This window comes from Perognathus longimembris, chromosome 13 (genome assembly GCF_023159225.1).
Source record: "Perognathus longimembris pacificus isolate PPM17 chromosome 13, ASM2315922v1, whole genome shotgun sequence".
Classification (NCBI taxonomy): domain Eukaryota; kingdom Metazoa; phylum Chordata; class Mammalia; order Rodentia; family Heteromyidae; genus Perognathus; species Perognathus longimembris.
Genome location: NC_063173.1, coordinates 53,946,265 through 53,958,715, shown reverse-complemented (window position 1 = coordinate 53,958,715; position 12,451 = coordinate 53,946,265). Strand labels below are relative to the sequence as shown.

Here is a 12,451-nt window from a genome sequence, read left to right as displayed (position 1 = left end):
CAGCACTTGACTGGTTTTTTAAAAAAAATTAAGCCAAGGCTTAATTGCACCTTTTAGTAAAAGAAGAAAATTAATTCAAAACCTTTGTTTTTACATATTATATCTTTTCTGCCCAAGTTGAAGGCTATAATTTCCCCTAACTCAGATCTTTGAGAAGACTCAACAAGCATACTCACAGAGAGTTTTTCTTTAAGAGAAATGGCTGGGGTTGGAAATGTGGCTTAATGGTAGAGTGCTTGCCTAGAATGCATGAAGCCTTGGGTTCAATTCCTCAGCACCACATAAACAGAAAAAGCTGGAAGTGGCGCTGTGGCTCAAGAGGTAGAGTGCTAGCCTTGAGCAAAAAGAAGCTCAGGGACATCACCCAGACCCCAAGCCCCAGGACGAGAGAGAGAGAGAGAGAGAGAGAGAGAGAGAGAGAGAGAGAGAGAGAGAGAGAGAGAGAGAGAGAGAGAGATGAGGGGTATTGGAGACACCCATAGTATGGGCTCTCCAGGGGCTCTGCCAGACAAGTGAGTGGTGCGGGACTCTGACTTAGATTTCCCAGATCTGTGCAAGTAAACATAAATTCAAGTCAATTACAACACTAAAAGTTAAGTTTCAATTTTCGTTTTCTTTACTAGATTTAGATACTTTTTGGTTCCTATATGTGTTGTCACTTGTGGCAAAAAGCCAGTAAATGTATCTATTTCAATGTTGATCTCTGATGCTATCAATCTTCTATCAAATCTGTCTATTATTGATCATCTATCTATTATTGATCATCTATTCATAGCATTTTCTATTGCTGATATAAATACACATATACTAAAGCATACATGCGCGCGCACACACACACTGAATCATTTGAAAGTGTGTTAAATGCAACATGGCTAATAAGTTCTTAGCATCCCCACCCCCACCAAGACAATGAATAAACAAATATATATTGATGCAAATAACCAGAGACGGTATGTTGCGTCCTGGGGAGCACTTTGAGGAATTAAACATGATATCAATTTCCTCTCTTGCCTCTTAAGGAAATGAAACCTTGGCAGCCTTTCCTCTTGGAACTTGAGCTGATGCACATTCTGCTTCCCAGTGTCTGGAGAATTCCGATTTCCTGCGGTAGCATGGCCACCCTTCCTGCTGGGGAGGTTGTGGGTTTTTTTTTTTTTTGGCCAGTCCTGGGCCTTGGACTCAGGGTCTGAGCACTGTCCCTGGCTTCTTTTTGCTCAAGGCTAGCACTCTGCCACTTGAGCCACAGCACCACTTCTGGCCATTTTCTGGGGAATCGAACCCAGAGCTTCATATATAGGAGGCAAGCACTCTTGGCCACTAGGCCATATCCCCAGCCCAAGGTTGTGTCTTGATTGAGCTTAGCAGTTATACCTTTCAGGGCCTGAGGTGCCATAGCGGATCCACGTCCTTGGTCATCATGGAAGCTTTGGCTAAGCAGTGTGACTTTGATCTCCCATCCCAACAACCAGAGTTACTTCTGCCTTGCTGGAATCTCTGCTCCAGAGGTACCATGCCTCCCCATTGTGGAGGCATCATTTTATCACTCTTTGCTTCTCTGGTCCTCACCACAGCTCTGCCCCATCTGACCCCAAAACATAGATGCCACTACACCTGGCTTCACAAAGCCCACGCTTTTGCAAATTACAACCATCCCAGGGTCCAGAGTCACCACTGCTGCTTTGTTCTCTAGGGTCCCAGTTGCTTCTGCACCATGTTGGTCAAGCATTCCAACTGCCCATTTGGATCTCTGATTCCCTGGGCCCAAATCCCTGCTGTGGACAGCTCTGCTGATACCAAGGGCAACACTGATATAGAGCTTCTGGAATGTCCTAGAATTACAGACCACATTAACTAATGATGTGCAATCAACTTGTTGCCATTTCATATATATTCATGACAAATCTTCAACAGTGGAATCACATGTAAATAGTGTGTGTGTGTGTGTGTGTGTGTGCGTGTGTGTGTGTACTGATCCTGGGACATGAAGGTTCTATGCACTTCCTCTGAGTTTTTTTGGCTCAAGTCTAATGCTTTACCACTTGAACCACAGCTCCACTTCCAGCTTTTTGGTAGTTAATTGGAGATAAGAGTCCCACAGACTTTCCTGCCCTGGAGTTGACTTTGAACCACAATCCTCAGATCTCAGCCTCCTGAATATCTAGTATTACAGGCTTGAGTCCAGCTTGTAAATACATATTTAAGTTCTGTTCTCTAGGAAAATATGGGTAACACAACATAGAAATGTGTAAAATTGGGAAAATGAGACTTTCAAGAGGCTTGAAACACCCTCAGATTAATCTGTGGGTGTTAAGATCTCTGACAGAGGAGCTGGGAATATGACCTAGTGGCAAGAGTGCTTGCCTCATACACATGAAGCCCTAGGTTTGATTCCCCAGCACCACATATATAGGAAATGGCCAGAAGTGGCGCTGTGGCTCAAGTGGCAGAGTGCTAGCCTTGAGCAAAAAGAAGACAAGGACAGTGCTCGGGCCCTGAGTCCAAAGCCCAGGACTGGCAAAAACAAAACAAAACAAAGATCTCTGACAGAGTCTGGCACACAGTGAACCCTCACACTGGCATCAACAGTGATGACCGTTAATATCGTTTTAATATGGAAGGCTAAGTGTTGGGGACTGTTATGGCCTTGGTGGAGGAAGGGGCCAAGAGTGAGATGCTGCCCTTCCCCCAGCCCTGGGACAATGTGGAAGGGAGCCCCTCCCACCTTTCGGCCTCAACCGGAAAAGAAGCCCCCCCCACCCCTTGGGAGGCGAACACGTGCATGCCACCAAGATAGAGTTGCCCAGCCCACAAAGGAAGTTCCAGGATCACTTGAGTGGCAGCACAGTCAGCCAATCAGTCAGTCACCCCAAGTCCTTCCCCTTCCGCCTGTGTCATCGTAATCAATTTCTCTGGCCCGCCCTCGGGGGGCTGAGACGCATCCCACCATCGCAGCGTGTCCCTGATGCCTTCTTTCCGCCCCCGCTCCTGGTAACATGTGAGGGGACTGGGGGGAGGGGAGGCCTCAGCAGCCTTTCCTCAACTTAGCGCAAGTCCACGAGAGTACACCTTGGCCTTCTGCCGGAAGGCAAGGCCGAGTGGTCTTTCATAGATTTTAGGGTTCAGGCATTTTCCCCGGGAGATCGGGGAGAAAGGGATCGATCAGATCCCAACAGCTAAGGGGCCAATCACTGCTTGTGCAAAAAATTTCACAATAGGTACACACTAATGTTCAGGGCACCAAATCTATAAACTTCTGACATGAAAAAGGAAGTAGCAGTGTACCTCATAAATTCTCCACACAAGCAGTGTGTCTCATAAATCCCCCCACACCCTTAGACCACAAAGGGAGCTTTGTAGTGAATCTGATGGATGTCCCCAGAGCTTTGCCAGCATCAGACACCCAACAGACATTAACAGGTGAAAGCAGGTAGATTCACAAACTTGCTTCATGGGCTATGGGACAAGGGCTTTATGCATATACACTGGATGTGAGAATATATATATATATACACATACATACATACATACATACATATATATGTATATATACCAGATGTAGGAATATAAGGAATAAAAATACATGCTGAATGTAGGAATAGATATATTTATATACATATATACTGGATGTAGGAATATATACTGGCTTAAGAATATATACATATATACTTACATATACTGGATGTAGGAATAGATATACTTACATATACATATATATATACTGGATATAGGAATATACATGTATCTATTGTAGGAATATATATATGCATATATAGGCTAGATATGGGAATATATATATGCATATGTACATATACATATACACAGACACTGGATGTAGGAAAACACACACATGCACACACATGCACACAGGTACACTGGACACAGGAGTTCTGGGAGTGGAATGAGAAAAAGATAAAGCTAGACCCCATGGCACACATTGGTATTCTGCCTTGGGTTGAGGGAACCTTTAAATATAGCTATGGGATATTTGAGAAGTAGACTTTGCCACAGAGGGTGGTGGTGAGGGAAGGAAAAAAGTCTCCTGAAGGTCAAAGCTAGGTGCTATGTGAGGTTGTTGTAGTTTTCTTCTGTTTCCACATTTCCAGGCTATCATAATATAGAAGAGTTTGAACTTTTAAGCTATCATTCCAATATTGAGTCAAACTAAAATGCAGTAATTATAACCTGAAAGTTTCTTGTATGTTGTGTATTATATTCTGCTTATGTGTTAATGGCAGATACCTATCTATATCATCTATATCTATATAAATAAATGTAGCAGACATATGTAAACAAAGGTATGTATCATCTATCTGTCTTCATCATCATCTATCTAGATAGGTTTGTTTATAAATCCATATGTTGCATTCACAAAAGGAAGACATTTTTTAGAGAACAAAGTATGACTACTTTATCTGGAGTAAAGGCAAAGTCAGATGATGTTAAATTTGGCTCTAAGTACTTTAAGGTACAAACTTTTGACCAAAGATCCAAAATATGAAAATCTAACTCTTAAAATTCAACCTTATAGGAAATGACATTTTGAAGAGCAAATGTGCTGTTGAATAATTATGCCACCAAGCAACTACAAAGACATTGAGATTTCAGCCTTTCAAACCAGAATCTTTGTGTGTGCTCTTTAATTTACTTGTAATCACTGTGGTATTTATTATCCTTAGAAAGATAAGAGAATATATTCCCAAATCATTGAACTTTAAATATCCAGGTAGGAGGCTTTATGAATACTTTCACTAAAAAAATAAATAAATAAAACAATAGAGGCTGGGAATGTGGCTTAGTGATAGAATGCTTGCCTAGCACACATGAAGCCCTGGTTTCAATTCCTCAGCACCACATAAACAGAAAAAAAAATGGAAGTGGCACTGTGGCTTAAGTGGTAGAGTGATAGCTTAGTGCATAAAGAAGCCAGGGACAGTGCTTAGGCCCTGAGTTCAAGTCCCAGGATTGGCAATAAATAAATAAAACAATGTAAAGCAATGATTTGTTTTCCTTCTGCCTTGAAATGATAGAAATTAACTCTGGTCCCTCCTTAGAAACCAACACATTTCACTATGTTTTCACATTGAAATTGCAGTCATCCCAGAAAAGTGATGAAGTAAGTGAGTGGAGTCTTACTCAGTTAAAAATGTGGATCCATTTAAAAACAAAAGCCAAAGGCTGGGCGTGAGTGGCACACATCTGCAATCCTAGCTACTCCTTACTCAGGAGGCTGAGATCTGAGGATTGGCATTCTAAGCCAGCCTGAGAAGGAAAGTCTGTGAGACTCTTATTTCCAACTAACCAGCAAGAGGCCAAGTGGAGCTGTGGCACAAGTGGTAGAGTGCTAGTCTTAACCACAAAAACTCAGGGACAGAGCCTAGGTCCAGAGTTGAAGGCTGGCACAGTTCAAGACTGGCGCGCACACGCCCCCCTGCCCCCCATCAACAAACCAAACAACAAGCTAAAATCCAAAAGAAGACCAAGGAATATTAAGAAAATCTTTGCGCCCTCCCTCCCTCTCTTTCTTTCTTTCCTACTCGATCATGAGGCTTGAACCTCAAGGCCTAGGCATTGTCCTTGAGCTCTTTTGCTAAAGTCTATCTAGCACTCTACCACTTGGAGCTACAGCCCTACTTCTGGTTTTCTGGTGGTTAATTGGGGATAAGAGTTTTGTGGCCTTCCCTGCCCTGTCAGGCTTTGAACTGTGATCCTTAGATCTTGAACTTCTGATTGGCTAGGATTACAGGCATGAGCCACCACCACCACCAGCAGCAGCAGAAGGAGGAGGAGGGGGGGGGAGAGAGAGGGGAAAGGGGAGGCAGAGGGGGAGGGGGAAGAAGGGGAGGATGAGGAGGAGAAGGAGGAAGAGGAAGAAAGCAGGAAGAGAAGAGGAGGAGGAGGGAGGGGGGAGGGGGAGGAGGGGGAGGGGGAGGAGGAGGAGGCGGCAGCGACAACCCTTTGGAGAATTGAAAAAAAAGAAACGAGTGTGTCTTGCTGCTGCGTGTGTCCTTGTATCCTCTGGGGGACTGACCCCTCTCTCCATGTTGTAAGACTCCCTTTGACACTGGTGTCCATGCCACTGTAGCATCTCTGGGAAGATGGTGCGCTGTCCCTTCCTTCATCGTCTTCCTAGCTCTGGCCCTCCTTTGCATTCTCCAGCTTCTTAGCAGGAGGTGAGACTTGCTGTGAAAATTGACATGGATTCTTAATGTTTAAAAAAGCAAACATACTTTTTGGGGGGGGGTGTCTATGATCCATTTATTTATTCTGGGTGGGGAAAAAATCACCTGGATTTCTGTGATGTAAAAATTCTCAGGAGCTCCATGAATTGGTTACAAGAGTTTCTTTGGGAATGTGAAGGTCACAGAAGAGAATATGGAGATCTGAAGGCATTACTCTCTTAAGACCTCACTGTGCAGAATCCCACAGTCTTCTAGACAGGCACTACATACATATTCACCAAATACATACAAAATGGTGCTCTACAATATTGCCACTCACAGTCACACCAGTTTTAGAAGAAAAAAAAAAGATGAGGAAAATGGCTCTCACCCACATATGCACACATATACACACACATTCTTACATGATCTTAATTAGCCATTATAACATAGGAGGAGAAGCTAATACCTAATTTGTGATGATGTAAGCATGATGGTCAACTTGACTGGCTGACAAGATGCCTAGGTTAGTAAAGCCCGCCCTGTCCTTCATGAGGTGAGCCGCACTGCTCTGCCACACACCAACCTTGCCACATGGACCCACAGTTCTGAAGTCGTGAGCCAAAAATAAAAAGACTGCTCCCTTTCGGTTCTGCTGTTTTGGTCACAGCTATGAAAGAGTAACTAAAAGAGTGAAGACCTTCTACTAGCCCATCACATACCCTTCTTGCCCTTCCAGGATCTGCATCCCAACTCCTGTTTCTAATTCCAGCACTGTGTCTGCTGTCATGGCAACCAGATGCGTTTCAGAAGAGACCACCCTGGAGGCTGCTCTGGGCGCAAAGAATTTTGGGAAGCCTGTTTCTCTCAGGTCTGAGCTGCGGAAAGGCATGATAGGAAAGTTTTTGAAGGGAGAACCCAAAGTTCTGGGGGTAAGTCGTTTGCATATCTATCTGAAAGAATAACAGTATTGTAAACTCACAGCTGATGAGGCGAATACCAGATATTCTAGATTGCTAAGCTGAAAGTACATTACCGTCCTAGTCATTCCTATTTGATTTTCAAGACTCATCATATGGTATTATACTGCATTACATTTATTTTTGGTTATATTTCAGTTATTGCAATTTTATTTCAATTGTAACAATTCCAGATGTCTCCTAGGTTGTGGTTAACCCAGGATAATTATAGTTAACCCCAGTGTGTAAGAACACCAAAAAGAAAGGTTATGTGTTTCCTAGGTGAAGCTTCTTCTACACCCTTGCACACTATCAAAAAGATACTCACTATGAAAAAGAAATATCTATTCCAGTTACACAGGTCTTGAAGATTTTTATTATCTTTGTGCATGAGAAATGCTGCTGTGTAAGTTTCTTTTACTTTAGTAATATCTGTCTGGTTTTGTAAACATGGTGAGAGTTGACTAGGAAGCATTCTAATTGTTAAGAATTTGGTGGAATTCATCACTGAAATCATCTGAGGCTTTCTCTTGTTTGAATATCACTATTTATTCATTCTATTTCATGACATTGGGGCTATTCAAATGGGTTAACTTCTGTTTTGAGGTTTGATTCATTGGGTAGTCAGGAGGTTATACATTTCATTGAAGCTATCACCTGTGGAAAGTTTCTCCTATGCCTTTGTTGAGTTTTTATGTCCATGGGGTCAAAGGTGATGTCCCTGCATAATTTCTAGTATTACTAATTGATAATATCATTCTTCTTTTTCTTAACCTAGCTATCAGGCCATTGATTTATTTATCCTGATGGGAAAAACAGTTTTAGATTTTGTTGTTTTCTTGTTTTCAAGCTCATTGATTTGTGGCCTACTTTTTTCCCTTGGATAAAATAGATGAAATCCTTCATTTTGCCAATGCAAACACCTAGTTCTGCACATTTATCCCTCCTCCTCCTCCTTCTCCTCCCTCTCCCCCCCTCCTCCTCCTTCTCCTTTTTGCCAGTCCTGGGGCTTAAGGACTCAGGGCCTGAGCACTGTCCCTGGTTTCTTTTTTTGCGCAAGGCTAGCACTCTACCTCTTGAGTCACAACTCCACTTCTGGCTTAGAATCTGCTTATGTGGTGCTGAGGAAAAAACCCAGGGCTTCATAAATGCTAGGCAAGCACTTTACCACTAAGCTACACTCTCAGCTCCGCACATTTCCTTCTAAGCATGGCATTCTCTGCATTTGACAAATTTTCACAAGTTCTTTCCATTCTCTTGGGGTCTTTTTTGAATTCCACAGGCTAATATTCACCTACTTTTAGGCCACTGCATTCACGCTCTTTTCTGAGGCCCCAGAATCCAATAAAATGCAACATTTGCTCTTTGATTTTTTATTTTTCCTGAATCTTTCTTTCTTCAAGTTACTTCTTCTTGTTGGGAATTACTACAATTACTGAGGCAATGCTAGATTTTCAGAAGTGGTGTGATTTTGGGTGAAGATATCTCAAAGTCCTTGGGGGAAGACAGTGAACAAGAAATGATTTCACAGTTCATCTGTGTTTATGAAAAGATGGAGAATGAGAGTAACTTAGTGATTAGGTAGATGGTAGCATGGATTGCATTTTTATCACGAATGATCTGTGTTTACCTTTTCATTTCTAGGTTGTGCAAATTATGATTGCTCTGATATCCCTCAGCTTCGGAGCCATAATGAAGGAGGCTACAGCTCTAAGTAACAGTAGATGTATCTTTTCATTCTGTACGAGGTATTCGTTTTGGGGGCCACCGATGGTGAGTAGCACACCTTCTGACATCATTGGTGAGATCAGAACGTTTTAATGTCCTTAGCCTGGATAGGACTGTCTCTCAACTCTTTCATGTAATTTTATAACTTTCAGAAACATTCTCAGAGTAACTTTGAGAAAACCTTTATCCAGTTTTCTCCCAGTTAAGTGGCACTGAGCCATGAAAAACTCACAGAAAGCTCAACTACAGTTACTTAGTAATATGAGTTAGGATATACTGTAGCAGCATGTAGCCATAAACTACAGAATGACCTCAACCCTGACAATACCGATTCCCTACAGTGAGAGGCCCCATGGCTAATCATATCCAGAGTTGGTTAATTCATGGTGTAAGGATCCCACTGAAAGATTGCTAGCAGAGGGCATCTGTTAGGTTAATGTATTTCTTTATTCATGAATGTTTTAGGAGCATACATTCAAACCAACTATGGACAAAGTTAAAAGGCTTTCTTTCAGTTGTTTGCACTAATTAAGATTATCTTGCTTGTCTGGGGAAGAATATACCCTGTTCTAAGCTAATGGGAGATTGAATGAAATGAATGGGTTTTTTTAAGCAAGTTTGAAGAGGCTAATATGCAGGAAAATTATAGTCCAGACACTATATATATATATATATATGAACTAGTTCATCAACACTGAATGAACGGTTATCTTAAATGACAGAATTTCATTTCAAAAGTTTAATAAGAAATGTACTCACTGCCTTACATATGTAACTACAACCTCTCTGTACATTACTTTGACAATAAAAATAATATTTTAATAGTAAATAAAAAATAATAAGTAAAAATTTAAATCATAATGTAATAGTAAAATAATGAGTAAAGTTTGTATAGCAAATTAAAAGTTAAAATTAGAATTTTAAATGTTTAAAAGTTAGAACAAATTAAACCTTTAGTACAAACAAAAATAGGAAAGATAAAACAGGAGAGCTTTATTTGGCAAGTAAATTAGGTATAAATTAAGTATGAAGTTTTAGACAGAGGAAAATAAAATTCATAAAATAGACTATAGTCAAATCAGGAACCTATTTAAATATTGCATTGTTTCTATTTTTCTGTAAATCTGAAAATGAGAAAGTTCAGCATTTTACTAGAGGCCCAGAATTTTAAATCTTCTGTTCTGTTCTAGAAAAAGTTTAAGAATGGAAGAAAAGAATATGACCATCTACTTCTGAAAGTTACAATGAACTTTATATACTTAGTAAAAGTAATTCTATAGCTTTTATTGAACTTTTACTGTGGTCGGGGGGTCCTTCTGAGGGCTTTATCTGTCCAAGTCCTCTCAAACAATCAACATAGCCTCTTGGGTTGGATTTAATGCCACCAGCATTGTATGGGTGAAAATCTGTATCTATTTGGTTCATGAATAGTCAATTACCAGAAACTCATTTAACTTACCACTCTAGTTTTATTGTTTTGAGTTGCTTTCTTTATCTATTTTGCTATGGCAAGGTTCTCTTATTTAATATTGCCTTTAAATACATATATACATGCATTTATTATTTATGTATTGCATACTCTCTGTATATAATGATTTTTTCATATGCCTTATTAAAATTTTAGAGTTGTAATAGGTTTTACTGATATTGTTGGATGTTCACAATAGGAATTGTATTCATATTAAAATAAAAATTATTTGAGCCATTTTGCTGAAGAATTTTTCATACAGCATTATTTTGTTTAAAGTATTGAGCTTAATATGATATAATCATCTACATCCTTACATTGATATTAATGAGGGGCCTGGTATTTCCCTATTGACCACAAAATGTGCCTAGACTGTGATACTATACCATATAATGAAGAATACAGTTATTCATATTTCATGGATCATATTAATTCAAGAGTAACTTAAAGCTTATTAAATGTCTCATCATTATGTTAATAAGAATAACAATTATGTCATACTTTCTTCAATTCTATTCATTTCTCAAGTTATAATATTTCAATATTTAAAATATGTAGATATTTTTATTAATCAGGTTTCCATCACTGTCACAAACAATCAAGATGATATATTGACAAAAAGGTTCTTTTGGCTGACACTTTGGGAACTTTGAGTTCCTGGTTGATGGACTCCACTGTTGTGGGCTATGCAAAGCATTAAACAGAGTATAACTGCATATTTCATGGCTTGTGTACACTCAAAGAGAGGTAAGAGAAGCAAAGGGTGAGGCCCCACTGTTGGTCTAGAAAGTCTCACCTCTCAATGTTTCCACCACCTCACAATGACACTGTGCTGTGGATGCAGTCTTTAGTACATAAACCTTCGAGAGACCTCATGACCCCCAAATTAGCACATTTGCAGACCCACTCCACACATTCACGATTTATTCCTGGTCACATGACAGATTATTTCATCTGCTATATAATTTATACAAATCATCTTTCTATCTTGGAGTTTAGAAATGGATGGAAGCAATTTCTCTAGTTCAGTCACTGTGATATTAAGACATAATACTTTGGCCTTGACAAGTCAAATTTGGAAAGCAAAATAAGAAACTTATAGAGTTCAGTGGTGTTGCAGCCCTCTAGAGGGGGCTTGAACCCGGGAACTGAAAGGACGAAAATCAGGACAGGAGGGGTGCAAAGGCAGATGAACCAATGCACGTTTATTTTTAGAAGGGCCAGGACTTATATACTGTTTTAGGAATAGGGTCATAAGACATGTGGGTCATAAGACATCAGTTTACAACTTCAAGAGTAAAGTTCAAACAGAAAGATATACATATCAAAGCATGGCTACATTTACCAATACATCAAAAGATCAGACTGGGGGCTGGGGATATAGCCTAGTGGCAAGAGTGCCTGCCTCGGATACACAAGGCCCTAGGTTCGATTCCCCAGCACCACATATACAGAAAACGGCCAGAAGCGGCGCTGTGGCTCAAGTGGCAGAGTGCTAGCCTTGAGCGGGAAGAAGCCAGGGACAGTGCTCAGGCCCTGAGTCCAAGGCCCAGGACTGGCCAAAAAAAAAAAAAAAAAAAAAAAAAGATCAGACTGGTCAAGGCAAAGCTACAATTACCCCCTAGCTACTGTTTACCCTTATGCTAACTATCTTAATAATAAACTTGCCTACATACTGTAAAAACCCTTCCCAGAGCAGCTGGGTAAAAAGTCTCCCAGGAACTCTCTAATCAGAGGAGGAAAAGTCTCATGACCAAATGGTTTCTTTCAGCCATCAAACACAGGAAATTCCTTAATGGGGGTGTGCCCCCATTGGCCTTTTAGTGTGCTAGTAAGGCTTTGGAAAATTAGTGCTGAGGCTGAGGTCACCACAGGTCAGAGAATCATTCACCCACACAATGGTATAAAGAAGTGGGTTTTATCAAGTGATGCCAGCTATTTTAGCTTAATAGAAAATAATGTTCAAGTTGATGGAGTAAAGTTAACTACTATATCCTAGTAACCAGTTAATAAAGAATTTAAAATTTTCTTTGGATTTATTTTGTTTACAACTTTGAATAAGCACATTTTAGCCTGTCTTCCCGTTCAAGTATGTATCAGATTACCAATAGGCTGGCTCAAGAGTTTGGAAGGTTTAT

General features: G+C 40.4%; 1 protein-coding gene across 1 annotated transcript; it reads left to right on the top strand.

Moving 5' to 3' along the window:
• The first annotated feature begins 6,937 nt into the window (after nucleotides 1–6,937).
• LOC125361716 (membrane-spanning 4-domains subfamily A member 4A-like) lies at nucleotides 6,938–9,493 on the top strand. The gene is made up of 2 exons (XM_048360297.1): nucleotides 6,938–7,090; nucleotides 8,762–9,493. The coding sequence occupies exons 1-2, from the start codon at nucleotides 6,947–6,949 to the stop codon at nucleotides 8,936–8,938; spliced, it is 321 nt and encodes a 106-aa protein (XP_048216254.1). The 5' UTR covers nucleotides 6,938–6,946; the 3' UTR covers nucleotides 8,939–9,493.
• Nucleotides 9,494–12,451: the final 2,958 nt, after the last annotated feature.

Bases quoted from the DNA above. Each gene is read 5' to 3' on its own strand.
- LOC125361716 (XM_048360297.1), top strand. From the start codon at position 6,947: ATGGCAACCAGATGCGTTTCAGAAGAGACCACCCTGGAGGCTGCTCTG. The intron at 7,091-8,761 runs GTAAGTCGTTTG...TTTCATTTCTAG, and splicing joins GAGAACCCAAAGTTCTGGGG to GTTGTGCAAATTATGATTGC.